Source organism: Amblyomma maculatum, chromosome 7 (genome assembly GCF_055883805.1).
Source record: "Amblyomma maculatum isolate TAMU_Amacu chromosome 7, ASM5588380v1, whole genome shotgun sequence".
NCBI lineage: Eukaryota > Metazoa > Arthropoda > Arachnida > Ixodida > Ixodidae > Amblyomma > Amblyomma maculatum.
In genome coordinates this window covers 98,386,508-98,407,784 of record NC_139350.1, presented here as the reverse complement: position 1 = coordinate 98,407,784, position 21,277 = coordinate 98,386,508, and the positions used below count along the sequence as shown (strand labels likewise).

The 21,277-nt window shown below is 45.4% G+C and overlaps 1 protein-coding gene across 1 annotated transcript in view; it reads left to right on the top strand.

Annotated features, from left to right (window-relative positions):
• The window catches only part of LOC146184095 (uncharacterized), a 50,509-nt gene that overhangs the window by 17,977 nt on the left and 11,255 nt on the right, over positions 1 to 21,277 (top strand). The window contains exons 2-3 of the mRNA XM_084608787.1: positions 1,037 to 1,098; positions 6,280 to 6,393. Of these exons, the coding sequence (XP_084464913.1) occupies positions 1,037 to 1,098; positions 6,280 to 6,393 (176 nt within the window). The remainder of the gene's footprint in view (positions 1 to 1,036; positions 1,099 to 6,279; positions 6,394 to 21,277) is intronic.

The following is a 21,277-nucleotide window of genomic DNA, read 5'->3' as shown; positions in this document are numbered from 1 at the left end:
GGGAATGGAATAGCACGTGCTGCAGAAGAGGAGGCACCAGCGCATCTAATCATATGAAGAGAGCGTCTTAGCTTTTTATTTATATGCTGCATTCTGGCGCAACACACAGGCAGAGGTGAAGCTATGTACTCTGTTCAGCTAAAGCGGCAATGGCTCCTTAAGACCCCGTCGCAGCTACCAACATTCATGAGACACACTAGAAAGCAATGCGCCTTTTGTGCAATGCATTTCATGCTTGCATTCTCTAGCGATGAAGAGGTTGTATATCAAATTTCCAATTTTTTCCTTTGCGTTCGAGAAAACTCATGACGTTATCCACGTGTCTACTTACAGCTTGAATGTCTGTGCAATAGTTTCTGACTTCAGTTGTCAAGTGCCTAACAATTTTCAATATTTTAGAGTACTTCATTTTCTTTCGCTTGATGCATACAGTGTCCACACTAGTCAGACACTTTAGCTAGAGTAGGAATGTACGGTAGGATGAGTACAATATTGAGTGGTGCATAAGAGGGTAACGCAAACTCTCTACACGTAGAGTTTGCAACGTGGTCCATGTAATCAAGTAATACCAGTCTGTACATTGAGCCAATAAATAAAAACTGGAACCAGTATTTACGTCTTAATATCTCTCTTTGCTTCCTCAGCGCATGCATTCCACTAAATTGCATATTAAAGTCCATGTGGTAAACATGCTGAGACTACTGCTCCTCAACCTATGCGTGAAAATTATGTAAGTCCGGACATAGGCATCGCCTAGTCATCCACACCCTGCTCCCGCTAGGTGAAACCTACTCACCGACTAAGCCTAGCCATCGGCCACACCCAATGCCCATGAGGTAGCACTCTTGACTACCTCACTTAAGGGTTTCAAGTTTGTTACAGAGGTCGCGCGCATGTGCCGTGACGAATTTGTATTCAAGCAGCAATCAAATATGAAACAGCGCCATTAATACGTGTACCATTCGTATGAGCCTTATCGTGTAAGTAACGTTAAATTCGTGTTTTGTTCTTTTTTTTTACTTCTTACTTATTTCAGGTCATCTAGGAAACGGCTTATCTTCAAGGACGACCGGCAATGGGAGTCTCATCCATTGAAATGTGAGGACTGTTTCACATTTTCCGGCCTTTTGACTGAATAAAGCTATTGCACGCGGCTTCTCACTTGTATTATACAGTAGGGAAGAAAAAGGCTTCTTTCACTTTTTTGGGGGCTGTAAATCATGCGCATGAGCTCGGTAGCAAAACAAAATTTTCGCACGACAGCAAACAAAATTTACTACACTATTACCCGACAATTCGTACCGGCGAGAAAAGTAGCCAATCAGTTAGTAAGTCTGTTTCTTTACAGCTTGAAGGTGTAAGCCATATTATCTGTTTTTAATAATAAATAGGGTTCCGATTTAAAACGTATAGTGCATCTTATGATAACATAACACCGCCAGAACTTCGCACAGCTGCCACTTTTGTCGATTACAGCTTGACAACGTCGAGGCATAGAGATCAGAAAGGTGTGAATTAACTTCTTATTTATGTCTTCCCACTCGTGCTCCATTTGGTCAAAATTGTTCGTGGTGCTTCAAGTCCAGCCTGAAGTTCTGATGGATTAACGCATGGTAGGATATACTTCTTCAAATCTTCAAGCTTGTAAACCTCCGCTTTAAAGCAAACTGAAGTGGTAGTCACGAAAGATCACTCTCGGCTAAGAGAACGCTGGCATTAGACTTGCTTTTACTGAGAGCCGCCTTCAGCGCAGATAAGCGTAACGGAGATCGGCAAACAGACCAGTGTGAAGTTTTTTCATGAGAGCGGTTTAGTGTGCATTTCATTTTAGACATCAAAAAGACTAAGCTGCATTTAGCAAGCATTCAGTACCACTGCTTTCGTGATCTGCTCATGCATTTTAGTACTGTCACACATAAAATTGTCCCATATATTTTACGTGCAGTTACGAGATGGCGTTTTATACCATTCCATATGCTTTCAGCATTCATGTCTACAAGCGAAAACGTAGGAAACAAAGAAATCTCCTAAGCTCCGCGTTTAAGCGTATATCGCGAAAACGTTAATCCCTCTCAACTTCAGCTTCCTTTGCCCCTTCCCTTTCGCGTACATGAAACTTACTACTCGCTTAATGACTAATCAATATATTTGTGCTTCTGTAAGTTCACACGTGTTCATTAGCGTGCAGCTGTAAGTGGAAAGACCAGTCGACAAATTATAAAATACACCCTGCTTCAATCACGCCATGCGAAAGTTAATATGACTTAGGTGTAGCGTTTCTGACACGGGTTCCAAGAGCCCCTGAGAGTTTGGTTTATACTCACCCTCCCATCGCAAAAAAGCCACCTGAGTTGGGCAGGAGGTTGTGGTGTCACACAGCAAGACCACCAATCAGGACCCTACCATGCCATCTGCGAACATATTTTTTGCTTACTATACCGACGCCAACATCACCGACGCCGTCCAAACCGACGAAACATTTTCTGGGGAATATATACCTTAACACTATAGCGCTAAGAGCGTGCAACAACCTATTTAAAACTATGCGGGCCATGGTCCTACATGTTGCGCCGCCGTCCGGCTTGGCCGGACGATAGCGCAACGCATAGGCTCCCTATGTCTCGGGAAAGCCCTTTGATCTAAACGAGGGCTTCGCAAAAGCTTTTTGACCTAAGAAGCTCAAACGGCTATCAAAATGTGGCAAGGAGCCCCCCCCCCCCCCCATTTAACCTTCCTGTCAAATTCAAATGAGCATGACCACTTCTGTTTTTATTTTGAATGCTTTTGTAAGCATTTTTGTCTTGGTCACCTTGGCAATCAGCTTTTTTTATTTAAACACTCGCTCGTGACTGATGTTCAGGCTTCAAAATCGAGAACGCAAAACAAAAGAATTTCGAGATCACTGAAGCATCTGCACTGGAGAAATGGGTAAGTCGGTGAGATACTTTGTTGTCTGCGAGATACGAGTGACAGGTACTGCGTCTTTCCTTTCCTTTAAAGTAATTAGACAACACCGGTGAACTTTGAACTGCTCAAAGTAAAGCTGGATGTTTTGAACATGCAGCGCGCGATGTACTGTGTAAGCAGCGTTGCTGCTGCACACGGTCCTGCGGTTCTAGCAGGGCTCTAGGAATTTTTCAGACTACAGTTTATTGATTACCTCTTTTTACACACTTTCTTCTAATCATTCCCACCCATTTGTGCACACAAATTACGTCCGTTCCCGCTCGGTCACGTTCAGAAATTTCAAAATTCCCAACACCGGAAGTTAGGCCTAACTCACCCGGAAGTCGAGTACCACTTGACCCCATTTGGACGTCGAGGTTACACCTCCTGGCTATTTCGACATCGGACTGACTTAGTTGGCTCTAATTGTTTACATAATTACCTACATCAACTATGTTGCACTTGCCCCTTTTCGTGACACTCCATCCGATGGTACCATCCTTTTTTCGATAACCAAGTAGTTCTGTACAGTGCTGACAAGGTCATACTCACACGAAACCCGCCTACATATCCATGCAATGCTTACGCAATTAAAAAATAAGACTCACGATACCGTCATTATTTCTCATTTGCGCACTCGGCGAAGGCTGGATCAGCTGGACTGCGCCCATAATCACGTGATGGTCTGCCTGGCTTTATTTCTGTACTGGCGCCCTCCACAGGGGCGGCTGCGCGACATAGGCGTATTGGTCTGTCTCATCACACGGGCTTGACTCGGTCAACCCGGCCGTCATCACCGAGAATCTAACAAGTACGGTGCATGACCTCTTCTCTCGGCAACGAAAGTCACGACAGCGGATGGGCGTAAAGGTTCCGCAAATGAATCTGGGCACACGGACTTGGGTAAAGTGGCAAGGGGACACCCCATGTTTAGACGAAGATCCACGCTCGCATCTTCATTCGCAGGCACTCTAACACCTTAACAAGAGGCATCGCCTCCTGAGCCTCCCCCCCTCCCCTTACACGTTTCATCCGGCGTTCTATGCGTATAATGACGCAGTAACTTAACACGCTTGCAAGTTTTCAGGGTGGGACGCGACCACCGGAGTTCTATTTGCTAATAAACAGGCAGAGCGCAGCATTTTGGCGGGATGCCAAGGTCAGTGCTGCAGACCATGCTTCAGGCGGGGCCTATACTGGAGACACGAAATTGAGGAATGAGCTAGGATAAGAAATGTAATGCTTTAAAACGCGTAGCAGTGGGAGAGAGGTAGTAGGGGAACGCAGCCTACTGGGAGCTCGTACAACCCACGAAAGCAGCCCGCGGAACCCCTGGGTTTTACAGAACCCAGTTTGAGAGCGCCAGTTCCCGCATTTCCTTCTCGCTCCTCGCCCGCCTTCTAATCGGCACTTTCATATATGATGACTCCATAGCTATCTTCATAGAGATAGGAGCGTGGCGCCAGCTTTTGTTGCGAAAGCAACATTACTCGAAGTTTTGCCTCGTCGCATACATGGCGGACACAAATGGCCTTTAATAGCCGTTGCCTAGCTACCATTTCAGCCAACCTCAGCCAGATGGCGCCGCAGTCAGCGCCGCGCTAAGGCCCCGCCGCTGCCGCTTGCTGCCGTCAAATGTTTTGCCTTGTTTTGTTGCAAGAGCAACACTCCGACAGCCAAAGCTAGACCTCGGGTGGCCACAGCTATGCCGTGCACGTGAAGAGACATAGCTACGGTCTCCTAAAAAAAATAAAAAATTCTCTACCAGGAATTGAACCCCCATTTTTCCGATCCCCAGCCGAGTAATTTAACCAACTGAGCCAATCCTGAGAATTCTTGTTTTTTGTTGTTGCATGGGAAAAGAACAAGAAAACCTCCACTTAAGCTTGTCCATGTCCGAACTATTAGATTTTTGCCTCTTGACAAAACTTTGTCGGGCCTTACGATCTATTTGCGTTGATGGGAATGTTCACTTTTTAGAAAAGCCAAATGATGGACAGACATGCCGAGCCACCAAGATCGTCCAAATCCATGTTTCGGGAGCAGTGTGCTTTGGTGAGGAGTGTATATGTTGCACGCGAACAACCTCCAAACTTGATGCCGTACCTACATGTATTTGTGTACCTCTCAAAATTTTGATGTTTTGACGGTGGTGCATTGTCGGACTAGGGATATGGCGGACTCGTATTGAGCCACGCCTGGGACTGTGAATAGCGCATCTTAATTTTCTTTCTCTAGCGTGAGGATGATAGCAGTGATTATGACGATAGGCTAATCCGCAGCGTATTTCGGGCGAGCGTGTACTCAGAAAGAGGGCTCCCTCGGTCATCTCTTTTCATGTGAGAGGGGGACATTAGAATCAGCCTGCCATGACATTTGAATTCACGTCAGCCCTATGCCACGAGCAGGAGCTGCCAACTCGGGTCGCTCCTTTGATATGGAAGGGTGATGGCAGAATCAACCTGCCAGAACCGTTTGCATTCTCGTTACCCCTACGACGCGCAGGCACGTACATACAGCTTCTTTGAAGCGTGACTTTATATGTGGGCTGGTAGCTTAAGCTCTCACGTCATACCTTTAAAGCGTGAGCCTAAGTGTCCTCAATGATGTAGCACCTTACACTGGGCGTGACAGTGGAATAATGTAGCAAGGAAAAGAAGCTTCCACCGTTGCTTTTGCAATTCAACTTGGGTTAACCAGAGCTAAAAGATAGCCAACGTTTTTATTGCTTTTGTTTTCGGCATGGCATCATTTGGCGGCCAGGTGGCTGTCTGCTGCTGCTGTGCAGCTGGCAAACCGCTGCATGACAGGCCAGAGCGCTTGACCTACAAAGCATGCCGTGTGCAGCTCGCACAACAAGCGCACTACAAAGCGTGGCGACTGCAGCGTGCACACCATAACTACAAATGACCGGCCAGCCCGCCTGGCCAGCACAGGCGCCGTCTTCAGCATGCCAGACACGATGTCATTGAGGTACCACTTCTGCCACGGCCCTTGATCCTAAAAGTTATGACACTCCCATTCGCGCTTCCGGTCTCCTCCTCGCGTGCTGCAGACGGCACCTATGTAGGCCAGCGCGCATGGCCTACACACACAGGGCCGTCTACAGTGTCGTTACTTTCACGATCAATGGCTTTTAATTTGTCAATTAATGCAGTGTCCTCTGATGACAGATGTGGTAGTTCAATGCATCGTGTCCGGCAGTTATCCGCTAACTGGAGAGGAATTGTTCATTGGTGTCGGCAAGTATTTGGCCTTGCTGTCTTTTCTTAAACAGAAGTTATTACTTTAACTGCGCAACATTTCCTTTTGCATTTTCTTTTCAATCCATAGATTGCAACCCGGAACGATGCAAACTTACCTGCGAAAGACACACACAACAGGATGAAGTCGGCTTAGAGAGTGCCGGCTGCATAGGTACCAAGTGTATATGTCATTACAAAAAAGGTAAGACATTTACGCTTCAGCATCGGGCGCAAGATGATCACGCGACAGATAAAAAGGTCTATCCTTTGTTTATGTGCCTGCATCAAACTTTGCATCATTACAAATTTCGAGAACTTTTTGCATCTTCCATTCTGCGAGTTTACCCTAATTGATTATGTATTTTTAATTCTGTAGTAATTATTTATGTACCATTTTCCAAACCGGCTTATTCTTGCGTTTTGTTTCAGCGCACGCCCCCGCATAAAGGAACGCTTTTAAAAGAGCCGCCAAAATCTATGCCCTCCACTCAAAGAACCCTGCCACTCTCAAGCAAAAACTATTTGATACCTCCAAATTCTATTTGAAGTGCTGCCAAAGGTTTAATTACCGTGAAGGATTTTCTTGAATGCCAACAAGCCTTCATCAGTGCAATCACTATTATTCTGTTGTGTATTAACGAGAGTAGGACATGTCTGGCTGGGTGGCGTGGTTTTTGAGGCACGCTAAGGTTGCCCGAAAAGAATACGCAAAAGACGGAATGCGGGATGAACGCGAACGGACAGCCTATTTTATTTAATTTATGCAATGCACATTTTCCAACAAGTTCGTTGTTTATCGTAGACACCTCCGGCACATTGTTCCATTGTGGCTTGGCGTGCTTTTTGTCACAACTGCTCCTCTCTGATTTTTCTTTCCTTATGCGCTGTCACAGTTTCGAAGTCATAGCTTTGCTTGAGCACCATGACGATATCAAACTGAGCCGAGACTTTCTGTGGGATATATGACACCTTGTGCACAATGAAATCACTCAGGTTTCGCTTAGTTGTCAGCCATTCATCGTGAGTTTCCTTTCGTCTTCTCGAGCGTATTTCAGCTACCGTAGCTCCGACCCCACACGATCAGCGGGCAGCACACAGGACTGATAATCCAACGCGAACAGTCAATAAGAGTTTTCTTCGTGCAGTCGAGACACGGCTTCATTAAAGCAAACCCTGGGCACAGAGGGGCCATTCTCCATCTTACCAGTTTTTGAATGGCTGCATCTTGAAATAATAGATATTTTCGGACTTCGCGGCAGTATAGTGCCAGCAAAAAAGCGAGTACTGTCGTTCATGATCATCACGAGCATGTCAATACATACAAAGGGAGCCAGCAGTCAATGACACCAAAGAAAGCGTATAATATTTTTGTTTACCAATATTAACTGCCAATATAATTTAGGACATAATAAATTAGAACAATGAAAAAATAACAGAAAACACAAGCACATGCCGCGCCTAGGATCTGTACTCATCGCTTCCGATTCACGTCTGCTGCTCTACCGACTGAGCTACGACGATGTCTTTTCTATTTCTTGGGGACTTAACAATAAAAAGGTATAAGGTTAAACAGCTGTTAACCTAACTCAGTCGAAAAAGCACAGGAAGCCACATTCTGTGGTCGTGGGTTCCAAACCAGCGGCGCCATGTGGAAATTTTTTTCTTCGACTGTTTAATCGATTACCTTCATGCTCTGCGCGATGGTGCAGTGGTTAGGGCGCTTAACAGCTGTGCCCAAAGATGCGAGAGCAAATGCTGGCCGCAGCGGCCGCTTTTCGATACAGGTGAAATCAAGGTGCTCGTGTGCTGTATGATTTCAGCGCGTGTTAAAGAACTACAGGTGGTCGAATTTTCCGGAGCCCTCCACCACTGCGTATCTCGTAGCCGGAGTCGTTTTTGGTATACCTTAAAAACGAAACTTCAACAAAGTATTACATACCTGATTGCACTATAATTTCATAATCGACACAAAAATCCTGTATGCCTTCCTTGGCTTCAGTGCTTGTTGGCTGTCATCGTATGTGTCTTATCAAAAATCCCTCGTTTTCCTCACATTTCATTGCTGATGCGGGTGTCAGAGAACTGTCATGCTTAAAGTATGAATGTTAAACCTTCACCTTGCTTCCTAAGCTGATTCATATTCTGATCATCATATTGCAACGGAGCATTCTATTCGTAATTTACTGCTTCTAAAAATCACTGGCTCGTGGCCTTAGGACTTGGCTTGTAGCGAGGAGAACAATCTTACGCGCTCTGTTTGTTTGCACTCAATGTCGCAGAGACGCGGGTTATCACTTTCTTTGTTGCGCATGAGGCGCTTAAGTTTATTTCGATGACTGCAGTCACTCGCGTCTCCTTCGACATTATTCCCATTTTTTTCATTCACTTTCCGCAGTTTTATGTGATATTTCTTCGCCCACATTAATTCAGCGCCCAAGAGTGCAATGAACATTACTACTTCGACGATAGACGATCAAACTTGTTGGCAACTCGCCACCGCCGAGTTGCTTAATTCTTTGCGAGCGTAAGTCTGCCAGTAAAGAGTTCATCTCTATGCAGCCATAGTCTGTTCGATTTCCCTCAGCATTCTCACCAAGACGTCATCTTTGACGTCGGCTGAGGACGTGCTTGCTGCCTTCTCCGCTTAGAAGCACTACCGAAGCCGTCCAGACAAAAAGAGAACTGGGAAGCAACAGCTGTGTTCAGGCCTAGGGGCTACCGGCTAAGCGTGGACTGCTACCGTAACATACCTGACCCCAAAATACCATCTCAGCGGCAACGTCAAACATTATTGCGACACCAGACTCTATTGTTCTGAGAAGGCCAGCTTGCCGGCCACGTTCTACGGCTCAGTAGGCGAGGATCCCGAATAAGGGTTTGAGCTGTTCGACCACTTCGCTTCATTCAAAATCTTTGACGACACTATGAAAATGCGGGACGTATTTATCTTAGACGGGTTGGCCAGTCTTGTAGAAAAAACATGTCCTGCCCATCCACTTGGGAATCGTTCATATAAAAGCTATAGAAGTGTCTTTCAAAAATAACGGGGTGAAATGCTACTGCACTCATGTACTCGGCAGCCCACTGCCTCAGCCGTTGTACGGGAGTATTGAAACGTCCCTTCAGAAGTGCCTATGCTGAAATTGCAGGTTACAAAAGACTAAGCCCGCTAATGGGAGCAGTCAAAGAGGAATGATTTGCAAACCAACCTCCGAAAACAGTCCACATGTGTGTCCGAGACCGCCGACACAACCGGTTCAATCTTATTTATCTGTTCCAAAGCAGCCCAGGTATCACAGAATGTGGGGTCCCAGTAGGTCCGATGTAGGCAAGTGGGGTTGGGCAACCATCATAAAACCTGCATCGGTCCCCGATGGGGCAAAAGTGGGCAAGCCCCATTTGGGCTTGCCCCTGCTCCTCCTGCATGGGTCCCTTAGTGGCGTTTCTTGGGCTAATGCAGAGCACATTCCTGCATCCAGACCACCCTTGCCGGATATTTGAGGGCAATCCAACCTAAATGTGGGCTTTTTATGGGAAAGCCCTCATAGATCCGAAATGAGGCCGCCTCCATTAAATCTTTGTGCGACCAACATCGGCCATAGTGGGGCAAGAAAACGGGCATACCCACATGCTGCCCCAATCGGCCCCTTGTCGGTTACTTGAGGGCAGGTGAAATATGAATAAGGGCTCAATTTGGGCAAGCCCTCGTGAAGCCCAAATGAGGCAGCCTTAGTTAAATCGCTTTAGGTCCCACATAGGCTGTAATGGGGCTGGAAGGCGGGCGTGCCCGCATGGTACCAAAATCGGTCCTTTGTGGGGACTTTGAAGGCCCGTGCAACAGCAAGTGGGCTGTAGGTTCAAAACCAACACCCAGCCCAATTCGGGCTGCCCACATAAAACTGCTTTATATCCCACATGGGCCGTAATGGGGCTGGAAGGCGGGAGGGCCCGCATGATACCAAAATTGGTCCCTTGTGGGGAATTTGAAGGCACGTGCAACAGCAAGTGGGCTTTAGGTTCAAAACCAACAACCAGTCCAATTGGGGCTGCCCACACAAAACCGCTGTAGGTTCCATATCTGCCGCAATGGGGCTAGAAGGCGTGTGTGCAATTGCGTAATCATTGTTTCCAACCTTTATTTGCATTAGATGTTGCCCTAAATTACTATTATAGATTATTTGTATAATAGTTGTTGCCATGTTTAGTTGATTAGAAATTTACATGGCTTTAGTTCTCGCGCTCATGCAAATTGCGCTACAAATACTAAAACAAACTGATTGCTAACTGTTGCCTCTTATGTGGTTGCTTTGGACAGCCTGCAACTCCCAGCACAATATTACTGTTCAGAAAACAAATCTCCATAGCCTGAACAAGATGTACATGAAGTCATTTCGGCTAGGTGAATTATTATGAATTATTGTAAAATTTATATCGTGGCTGTTCAGAAAGTGCAGACATGTATAAAATATTTACTTAAATATGTGCATAAATATTGATTGGGAAAACTTGGACTAGGGCTTTCCATCAATTTCCTGCGTCGGACCCCTATGAGAATAATGTGGGCAAGCCCAAGTGCGGCTAGCGCTATAGAACCCGCATTGGTTCTATGTCATTATCTGAGGGGCTAACTGAAATAAAAAAAATTGTTCCTCCAAAGCGGCTTCCCAAATCGGTCCAAAGTAGGACCATCGCGGGGAGTTGGCAGGATGTGCCCTTTTAACAATGCCGGAAAATGTGGGCAGCCCCGCAAGGGCTGCCTGCATCGGCCCCTAGTGGGGCCCATTGGGGCTTTGTCGACAGCCCCCTTCGGGCCTACGTCGGCCCCACTTGCAGCACTCACATTGAGCCCACCGGGGCTGTCCTTCATTGCCTACATCGGGCCCACCGGGGCCCACCCTTCATAGACCACTTTGTGCTACCTGGGAGCATCTATGATCAGCAGAAACCTGAGGGAAATAATTCGGCAACGGCGCCGACCGCTGCAGTCCTCACTACAGCCCCAAGTAGCGACACCCACGGAGAGCGTCCGCGAAGTGCGGTAGGTGCTTGGTGTAATTCCGACTAGTGCCTCTCCTTAAGAAGCAGACGTCGTACAGAAAAACCGCTACTCTTGGATCAAGAACTGGGCATTGCAAGATGCATCATCTATTTCCAGAATGGGCATGCGCAGGTGCTTGTGACGAACTTGGGCGAAAAATTCCGGAATCTGAATAAAAGCACGGTGGTTGCCTTCCTCGACGAACTAGCAGACATCCGAGACATATTCGTTCTCCCCGACCAACCCGCAGGAGATGCACGTACGATAGCCATTAGCACAATTTCAACATCAGCCTAGCACTACACCGGAGCAAACAAGAACAGATGCGCATTCTTCAAAATTACAGCGTGTGCTTTTCGTCAGCATGTAATGTGGGACAAACGCTTTTTACCAAGCACCATATTTTCGCTGACGAACATGTCTGGCCTCTACACTGAAGCTCCTATCGTGTATCGCCGCGAGAACACTAAGCCGTCCGCATTCAGGTGGAGAAAATGTTTCGAGGTGATGTCTTCCAGTCATCGAACGGCCCTTGAGTGGCATCAGTCATTTGGTTCAAGAAGACAGCCCAGACAGCCCCCCCGTTTCGACCACATAAGGAAGGGGGATGCCTACCCACTCCCCTGCATTGACGACACACTGAACAGCCTCTACAACTATGAATACTTCTGATCCGTGGACCTGATGAGCGGCTACATGTGGATCCAGTTCGACCCAAAAGACTGCGAGAAGACGGCGTTAGTCACACAGGAGGGCTTCTTCGAGCGTAACGTTATGCCATTTGGCCTCTTCTCCCCATCAGCGACGTTCCAGCGAGTAATGAATACTCTACTACCAGGATTAAAACTCCATATTTGTGTGGTGTAATTGGATTACGTGGTGAACCTCTCTTTAAACTTTGAAGGCCATCTGAAAACTCTTTCGAACTTGCCCGGCACTATCAAGCCCTCAGAGCTAACAGAAATGAATAGCTCGTTCTTTGCCAATCTTCGGAGGGGCTCCAAACGTAGTCATTCGGCAGGGAAGAAGCAGTAGACGATAATCAGATGATGGTCAAGGGGAGAATTATATTTACACAAGAAAAATAGTATACATTGGCAAACTGTAAATTACAGCAAAAAGAGTCACACAGACCACTGCGACTTAAAAGAAAATCGACTCTAAGACAGAAAAGTCACTCTACAAACCCTTACTTTCCTACCGAGCGTTTCGGTTAAAGGCCTAGGGCCTGTAGATACGTCCTAAGCCCAAAGCCTCAATCTTGACTGCCAAGCCTGGTCCGAGGACCGCTTTTTGATGACAAGCGTCAACAAACACCCAAGGGCGGTCACATTTGGTGATCCGCCCCGAAAATGCAGCAGCCGTTCAACTTATTGAAAACATGCCACAACCCCGGTCGGTTGGGAATAATCTTAGACCCAGGTCCTTAATTACATCAAATAAAAATACAACATTGATGACACACCCTCCACTCGCCGGTCCCCAACCCTCTCACACAGTGCCTGTCCTTCCTTTCCCTCCGCTGCGTGTTTGCGACGCGACCTTGCACCTGGAGCCTTTCTGGAAGAAACGCCGCTGGGGGTCTGAGGACTAGGTCACCCAGCAGTCCCGTTCGAGAAAGGGGGGGGGGGGGGGGTGGCGCTGTCCTGGAGAAGTGTACCGTCATCGTTGCTCGCTCCCATGAGTCGCTGCGGAAACACCACAACAACTTAGCTGTGGTGTTTCCATGGCCTACCTCTTAGCTTCCATTCGCGGTTCATTTAGACGTACTGGCGCTCCTAAGGAAGGGGTCACGCGGGCGCATGTACATCAGAGGAATGGGCGATCCTGGGCGGGGTTGCTCATCCCTCCGTAGTCTTCGTAGCTCACGTATGGTAATCTTCGCAATTCACTCGCGTATCAGCGCTTCAGTTCGAAGGAATTTATAAAAGTCAATGATGCTGCACATAAGAAAAACTTTAGTTCCTATTAGAATCCTTGGCCAGCAGTTTGCAAACTGAGCGAACAACCGCAACTGCGGAATCTAGTCAATACATGCGTCGGAAGAATCCCTTAAACAATTGATCACATTGGACTGGTAGCGTGTAATGGACATATGTAAATGCTTACCGGCAGTCTCACCGATTCATATAAGAAGAGGAAACAAAGGACTTGCCATTCGACTCTGCGGGATTTAGGCCCGCCATATGGTCTGCCCAGACGTGAATCACTATCTAGCTCGTTGCAGTTGCAAGCGCAACATTTTCCACAGGTGCAAATAACGCTGAAACTTTACAGTAGTCGAATTAACGTTTGCCGCAGATCGCAGATGTGCCACGATGTGCTGCCCCCGTCATGGAAGTGCCGAGTTGAACTCGCAAGCCTTCTCAGTGACTAGTTTTGCCCAAGTCGCCTGTCAGCCAAAACCAGGACCCACGTTCCAGGCGTGGTGTGTCTATACGCGTACATGCTACGTTCGAACCACGCACCACGAGCTACGACAGTCGTGCTCATGGTCGCCAATAATACTGACCATGTAGGCACATCAGGTGCAATTGATGTCATCGCAAATGAATCTGAGTACCGGTGTTGAAAACACATCAAACGACTACTAACGCTGGTTTGTAATCTCCTAATGCAAGGGTATAACAGCGCTATGACCCGCATTGTAACCGTGTGGAACACCGCAAAAAACTGTTGACGTGTCGCTGTAGTCGTTTCCAAAGCGTCAGCCACTTAGGACGACAACGAAGAAGTAGTGCTATGCAGCATACGCAATTAAACGAAATCATGTCACAATGTCACTGTCCTTGGTGGTCCTGTCAGCGGTTACAAATCTGAGTGCAGTGAAACATTCCTGTCGCTACCTGGCGAATGTATTTTATTCTGCAACCCCACTGGATGACGCTACAACCCTATTAGTGCGAGATCACTAACCCGGTGTTTCAAAGCCTAGCAAAGTCTTTTAAAGCTTATATGTCCGCTTCGTGTAGGTCTCCACCGAAGAATTGGGGCAGATACTGCGATTTTCCAAAGCGACTCGGGCTATGAGAGACGCGGTAGGGAAGGACTCCGAAAATTTCGACTGCGCGAGTTATTTAGCGTACACTGACATCGCGCAGGACACGGGCGCCTTGCTATCTACCCGTAAATGGCAAACTGGTGTATACACCATGCGCAGCGCCTATAGGGGCGCCACTGAAAGCCCCGTAGCGGCGGCCGCCGGAACCTGAGGCGGGCCTCATGCAGCAAGCGCGGCCGTGGTGCGCGCGTGCGATCTGCCGTTTCTGCGCGTCTCGCGGGCATTTCCGCGTTGACAGGGTGCGCAAGGAGATCGTACTGTATAATAGCGGACATGTGTTGGTTATCAAGGCTCCTCGGACAACATCGCCTCCATATGCAGCAAGTGTTTGCTGCAGACGAGCGTCAACAAGGTTGCGTGCGAAGTGGAATTCATATTGAGTGCCCCGCTTTCATTACAGCACCACGCTAATTAGATCATTCCTTGACCTATGAACCAATGTTCTTTTTTTGCCTAATGGTACACGCTTGCTTCGTTTACATGCAATACATTACTACAGTAAACTAGGCAGCGTAGTCGAAACTGCGAGCGGTTTCATATCGGTGTGACCGCAGGAAAATCCAGCGAGCTTGCAAACCAGCATTCTGAATATCAGAAAAATAGCGCATATTGGGCTCCTGTAGCAAGAGTTCAAATTTTTAATGCTGGCGCTTTACCACTGCCTGTACAGCATGGATTTCACGTATTCCGTCGTCAAAAAGGCAGAGCGGGTAGATAATTTCATGGAAGAGTGAGATATCAGCACAGGCGATATCTGAAAAGCTGCATCGCAGGTTAGCCAAGAGCATATAAGATTAAAATTTTATATCCTATGTTATTATTGTAGTATCATCTTCATTTTATTTGTATCACCATCGCGCCAAACTGCAGAACTGCAGCGCGCTTTATAACCACCTCTAGAGCCCTAGTCTGAATAGCAAGTGCAGCGACATGTTATGCTTTCGTAATCTTGGCAGACAACAGAAACACTGGCTCTGGTCTTAAAAGTAATTGCATGGCAAATTTCAAAATTGGCAAATGTCTGCTCAATAACCCGCCGCAGTGGCTCAGGCTACTGAGGAGGATCGAGTTATGGGGACCGAAGTCGACAGCGCCCCCCGCGTTTAGGTGGAGGCGAAACGCTAAATGCCACCGTGTGCTCTGCGATGTCAATGCACGATAAATATCGTCTGGCTAAGCGTTTCACAAATCTAATGCGTATTGTATCTTCCCCGCTAGCGGAGGCGACCAAGGTTAAACAAAAAGTGTTCACCGAAGGTGCAATGACAAGCGGAAAACACTGAAAGCAGTTGTCACTCAGCCCCGCCACACGGCAAATTTAATGTCAAATCCATCGAATGACATTCGTTCAAAATTATATTTGTTTGCTGCTACACGAGAAAATATAATGACATTACATGAAAACGAAATTAGGTATCGAATGTGTTTGAGGTACTCTACCAAATGCGGTCAACGAGGGAATGTGTTATCTCGACAGCAGAGAATTGGTGAGAAGATGCACCCAAAATAAACTACAAAAGTGCCACCTGCATTAAATACTATACTGTGCATCTATAATTTTGCACCCAGTCAGCTATGTGAAAAATGCCAAATAGCATCGTAAAAAAAAAAAAAACGAGAAAAAGAAACTGGCACCCATCGCTGCCAGCCAACCCGTAGCCAACACACCCTGCGCGGGCGAAACAGGTCGTTTCGTCTGCCGCGGTCCGTCGGCGCCGAGCCACTAGCACGGCAGATTTCTTTCGCCCCCTTCAGAAAAGCATGTCTGTTGATTTTAAATAATACGCGCTTAACTTGAACAAATATCATTTGGTGGGATTGCTTGCTTTCTGCGTCGAACAGTCGCGATTCACGGCCGCCGTCGTTCTCGTGAAGCATAACTGGAAACTTATACAGACGTGTTCCTGGCAAGGTTTTATGAGAGTTCGAAAAACTAACTACGCAGCAATTCTTCCCGGACATTGCTAAATGTTGAGAACAGCGTTATATCTGTTAAACCGCGACCGAAGACGAAACCACGACGCGCGCGCATAGACGTTGACATGAACAGCGCCCGACCGAGCCCGCCTACGCTTTGCGGCTTTGGCGGCAAGCGGCATTGTCGGCGTTTTGCGCATCCGTATAGTAAAGCAATGGCGCAGTATCTTTCATACTTCTCGCTCGGCACTCGAGCCAGAGTGAAAGAGCGAAAGAGATGCCGTTGCAGAGAGCTACAGAAAAACTGCCATCACATAGCGACTTTTTTGCGCCCTGTGAATTCTGTGAATTTCATTGAGCATATTACCCTCCTAAATGTCAACGCAAGAAGCATTGCTAATAAATCTTCATATCTATTGGCTCTCATTTCTGTTTATTCTCCTCACGTGGTTTGCATTACCGAAACCTGGTTGCATGATGGGGTTCTAGACGCGGAAGTTACTTCTCCCGGTTATGTCACATTTAGAGCAGATAGGCAAAGTTGCAAAGGCGGCGCCGTGGCCTTAGTTATCCGAGCTGACCTAAGGGTAACCCCTTTACACAGTCCTGATAATACTGAGTCTGTGTGGTGCAGACTCATTTTGGCTAAATTCTCTGTAGTAAGTTGTGCATTTTATCGACCTCCTCCGTCCAGTATTGATAACCTATACAGCTTCAATCAATTCATGTTTGAGAATAACTTCGGTTTATCTAATTTCATCTGCATGGGCTATGTTAATGCACCGAACATTCACTGGCCACCTATGCAGTTTTCTGGCAACAAAACAGGTGTTTATATGGAGCTCTATATTTTTCGTTAACCTTCGGACTTACTCAGCTTATCAATGATGCTACTAGGAATGATGCTATTTTAGACTTGGTGTTCATGTCTTCTGATTTGTTTAGGAAAGGTTACAAATATGATATTACCAAAGGCATGTCTGATCATAAAGTCATTCTTGTATAAATTACGTGTGAAGTTAATAAACCTCAGTATCATCTTACATCTTTTCGCTTTTTTTAACAGCGCAGATGAAGTTTCAATTACCGACTATATGGCTGATTGCTTTGATAAATTCTTGACGATGAGTGCTGCAAATAATGTTAATGCCCTCTTCAATTCCTTCGTGAAATTCGTTAAAACATGTATCGATCGTTTTGTCCCCCTTAAAACAAAATAGAAAAATAGAAAGTTACCTTGGGTAAATTGTGATATTTTACACTTGTCCCGTCGTGTGAGAAGACTTAGACGTAAAAAATCGTTAAATAATCTAGAAAGTATGATTCGTTTTAGTAAAGCAAAGCTACAACTTAGTGCCCCAACAAAGTCTGCGAAAGACTTCTTTTTTCGTGTTGAGCTAAAAAATCTTTTATCCTCAATGCCCAAAAATTTTTTTCCTGCAGTTTTGCCCAGGTCTGCTCTATCTAACATATTTCAGAACAATAATGAAGTACTTCAATGCCCTAACAAAATTTCTAACGCCTTCAACGCTTTTTTTCAGTCATTGTTTATGAATGATAATCAGATTTTGCCATAGTTTGTCAGCACTTCGTCTCCAATCGCTAATGTCGATGGTTCTATACAAGGCGTCCTGAATCTTATACTAGACTTGGATATTAAGAAGTCTGCTGGTCCTGATGACATTCCAAATGTGTTTCTAGTCCGATATTCTCAATGGACAGCTCGCTACTTACATAATATATTCAGTAAATCTCTCAATTCTAGTAATGTTCCTGCCTCTTGGAAGCTGGTGAAAGTGCTTCCTTTATTCAAATCTGGTGACAAACATCTTCTTTGCAATTACAGGCCCATTTCGCTAACGTCCTCATCGTGCAAAATGTTAAAACATATTATTTGCAAGCATATTACAGAGTTTGTGGAAACAAATAACATCTTAGCTAACGTTGAGCATCAATTTCGAAGGGGGGTTAGCACGTTAACCCAATTATCTGAACTTGTGCATGACATTTCTTCTAGCCTTGATTGTGGTAACCAAACTGATCTCCTATTTATTGACTTCTCTAAAGCTTTTGACACCGTAATCTATTCAAAGCTCCTGCACAAACTAAACCTTATATTAAAAAATCCAACCTTGGTTAACTGGATATCTAACTTTCTTTCTGGCCGCTCTTAGTATGTAGCATACAATTCTGGTGAATCCAGAGTCGTCCAAGTCTCTTCTGGTGTGCCACAAGGATCCGTCTTAGGCCCCTTACTTTTCTTGCTTTATATTAACGACCTTCTGAATAACGTCAAATCTAAAATCCGCATGCATGCCAACGATTGTGTCTAGCTATACAGCACCATCCATTCCTTTGAGTATCATTATCGTCTTAACAAATCACTTGTTGCATTTTCTGAAGGGTGCGAAAAATGGCAAACGCGTATCAATTTTCGTAAGTCTGTATTATGTCATTTTATAACACTTCATCACCCTCCGTTTTTGCCTATTCAATTAACAGCATATCACTGGAAAGGGTTTCTGAATATAAGTATCTGGGTACTACTCTCACTACTAACTTATCTTGGTCAAAACACATTGATTTAATTTGCGGTAAAGCCCTTAAGAAATTAGGTTATCTGAGACGCAACTTAGCTGAAGCTCCATGTGACGTAAAGATATTGAAGTACAATCGTTAATCCTTCCCATACTTGATTATGCTTGCGTTATATGGAATCCTCATAAACTAACAGATATCTAAAGTGTTCAAAAAAAAAGCTGTTCGTTTCATTTGTCACCAGTATCACCGGAAGTTTTCGCCCACTTCCGCCCTTCCTTGATTGCACCTAACAACATTATGAAGTTGCCGGCAAGCGGAATACTTGAAATTTATTTGCTGCATCGTACATGGTCGTTATCGGCTGTCGTCTACCAGTTATATTAATTCAGCTCATTGCACATCCACAAGGAATTATCATGAACTACACCTTAGCACCTATTTTGTCAGAAGCGATACATTTAAACACGGTTTTTTCCCTCGTACGATCGAGGTATGGAACAGAAGACCTGGATCACATCGTTCCCTCCCATTGCGTGAATTTGTTAGGGCAATAAGCCACTGTTAATTACTGTCTTTATAACCTGAATTGAATGATTAGTTTGTTTCTGCGTTTGTCTGATTGTTTGCTCGATTTTGTTGATATTGTACTGTATGATTACCTTACATTTTTTTTATTTTCCTTTTGTCGTTTTTTAAAATATGCACTCCCCCCCCCCCCCCCAACTCCTGCTATAGCTCCAGATGGAGCTGCAGTATATACAAATAAAATAAATAAATGTGCCAGTTTTGCAATGATTAACGATCAAGCAAAACCATGCAAAAAATGTTTTCGCACGTCTTAATCAGTTTAAACGGTGTTAAACACCAGCTAATTTTTACTGAGAAAATTTAGAAAGTTTGTTTTGCTTCGGTAGTGACGCGGGATAATTGGCTTTATTGTGAAACGCTTTCGCAAGTATGTAATGCATAAAACACTTTGTATAACAATTGAACTACACCCCAGTGCGTAGTTGTAACGCTGGTGAGTTTAGTCTGGAAGTGTTTTTTGTTTTCGATAGAATGTCTATCGCGCCAAAAGTCCCAACTTGTTTGGTACCCCGACTACTATAATATCATCGCATTGCCGCGTAGACTGGAATATGTACTGCGTTTATCGTACTGATAATAAAAAGGAAACAAGGTAGACGGTAGCAGTCACCTATGTTCTTCTCGATAGAATAAAGCCAAGACAAAATGTCACTGAACGAGGGCTTCTTCGAATTTCTTCCTGAACAGCTTTCCCGACCTCTTTATATGGAGAACATATGTATCCGTATAGTTTCAAATCCATATATGACCAGTCAACTACTTATTCAAGCAACTTTTTATATCTCCATTTTAATCGCCGCGTTGTACTGAGTGCGCCCTAGTTCTCGCCAAGTGAAATGTTATAAGGTAATTTCTGAAAGAAATTTGCTGTTTGAAACGGTAAATAATTCTCAAGGGTAGTTAGCATTTCCCTCAATCGATTAAGGTATTTCAGTATGGTACAGCTTCAGTTCATGAACGGGAAGAAATGCCTAATTTCTGGCATCGCATTTGTATTCAGCTGCTCGGTCACGAGTACCAAGAGCCCTGTGATATTAATAATGTTAGCTTCCCGCTCGGAGACCAATAAACTGAGCAGTTTTTCGTCACGAAGAAATTCCGGGATAATTTCGAGGGCTGCATTCTTTAAACGAAGAGTGCTGAGAGCGAACATACAGATCTGATACGTGAAGTTATGAAATGTTTACATTTTTCTGGGGCTGTAATTTGACATCCTATGCATAACTAAAGGAAACATTTCATAGCTGGCTACATTTGTCATGAAAATGTATGAAGGCGTCTTAAGTTTTTGACCCGTAGATCACGCCAAGCGCTAATATTGATCGACTGTAATATCTTCTTGACAAAATAAAGAATGCACGAATTGTTGTCTAGCCCAGTGTTTGCTTCTCTGGGTAACACTAAGATGACGACTTTCGTGATGAAAGTCATAGCGCGTGTAAAAAGCTAATTTCTTTAGTGCATTGTGATTGGCCAATTTCGTAATCAGAATATAAGCATTCAGAGCGTAGTGCGTGCACTTTCACCCGTTCACCCGTTCACCTGTACATACCCATCCTCTTCATCATTCGCAAGGGTTCTGAAGACCGCGCAGAGCTCCAGGGGCATTCTGTAATAAAGACGTTTTTTCTATTCGCGGCTCACAAGTAGTGGAGGTGTAGGGTTCGACTAAAACACACCGGGGACCAATACGGTGGTAAATGTAGCGGCAGAGCATTCCGTGTTGAAATTGGAAGAGCCGGCTAAGGTTGCCGACGCAAGCGACTGTCGGGTGCCGGTGATTGACCACGGAGACGAGCGATAATTGTGCTGTAGTAAGAATCAGCTTGCTGCAAAGATGGAGAGTCAGAGATGATGTCCAGAAGAAACACACTGATGGGTGCAACATCCAAATGATAATCAGATGGCTGGCTTGAGGAGCACAGTGTAGAGGCCGTTTCT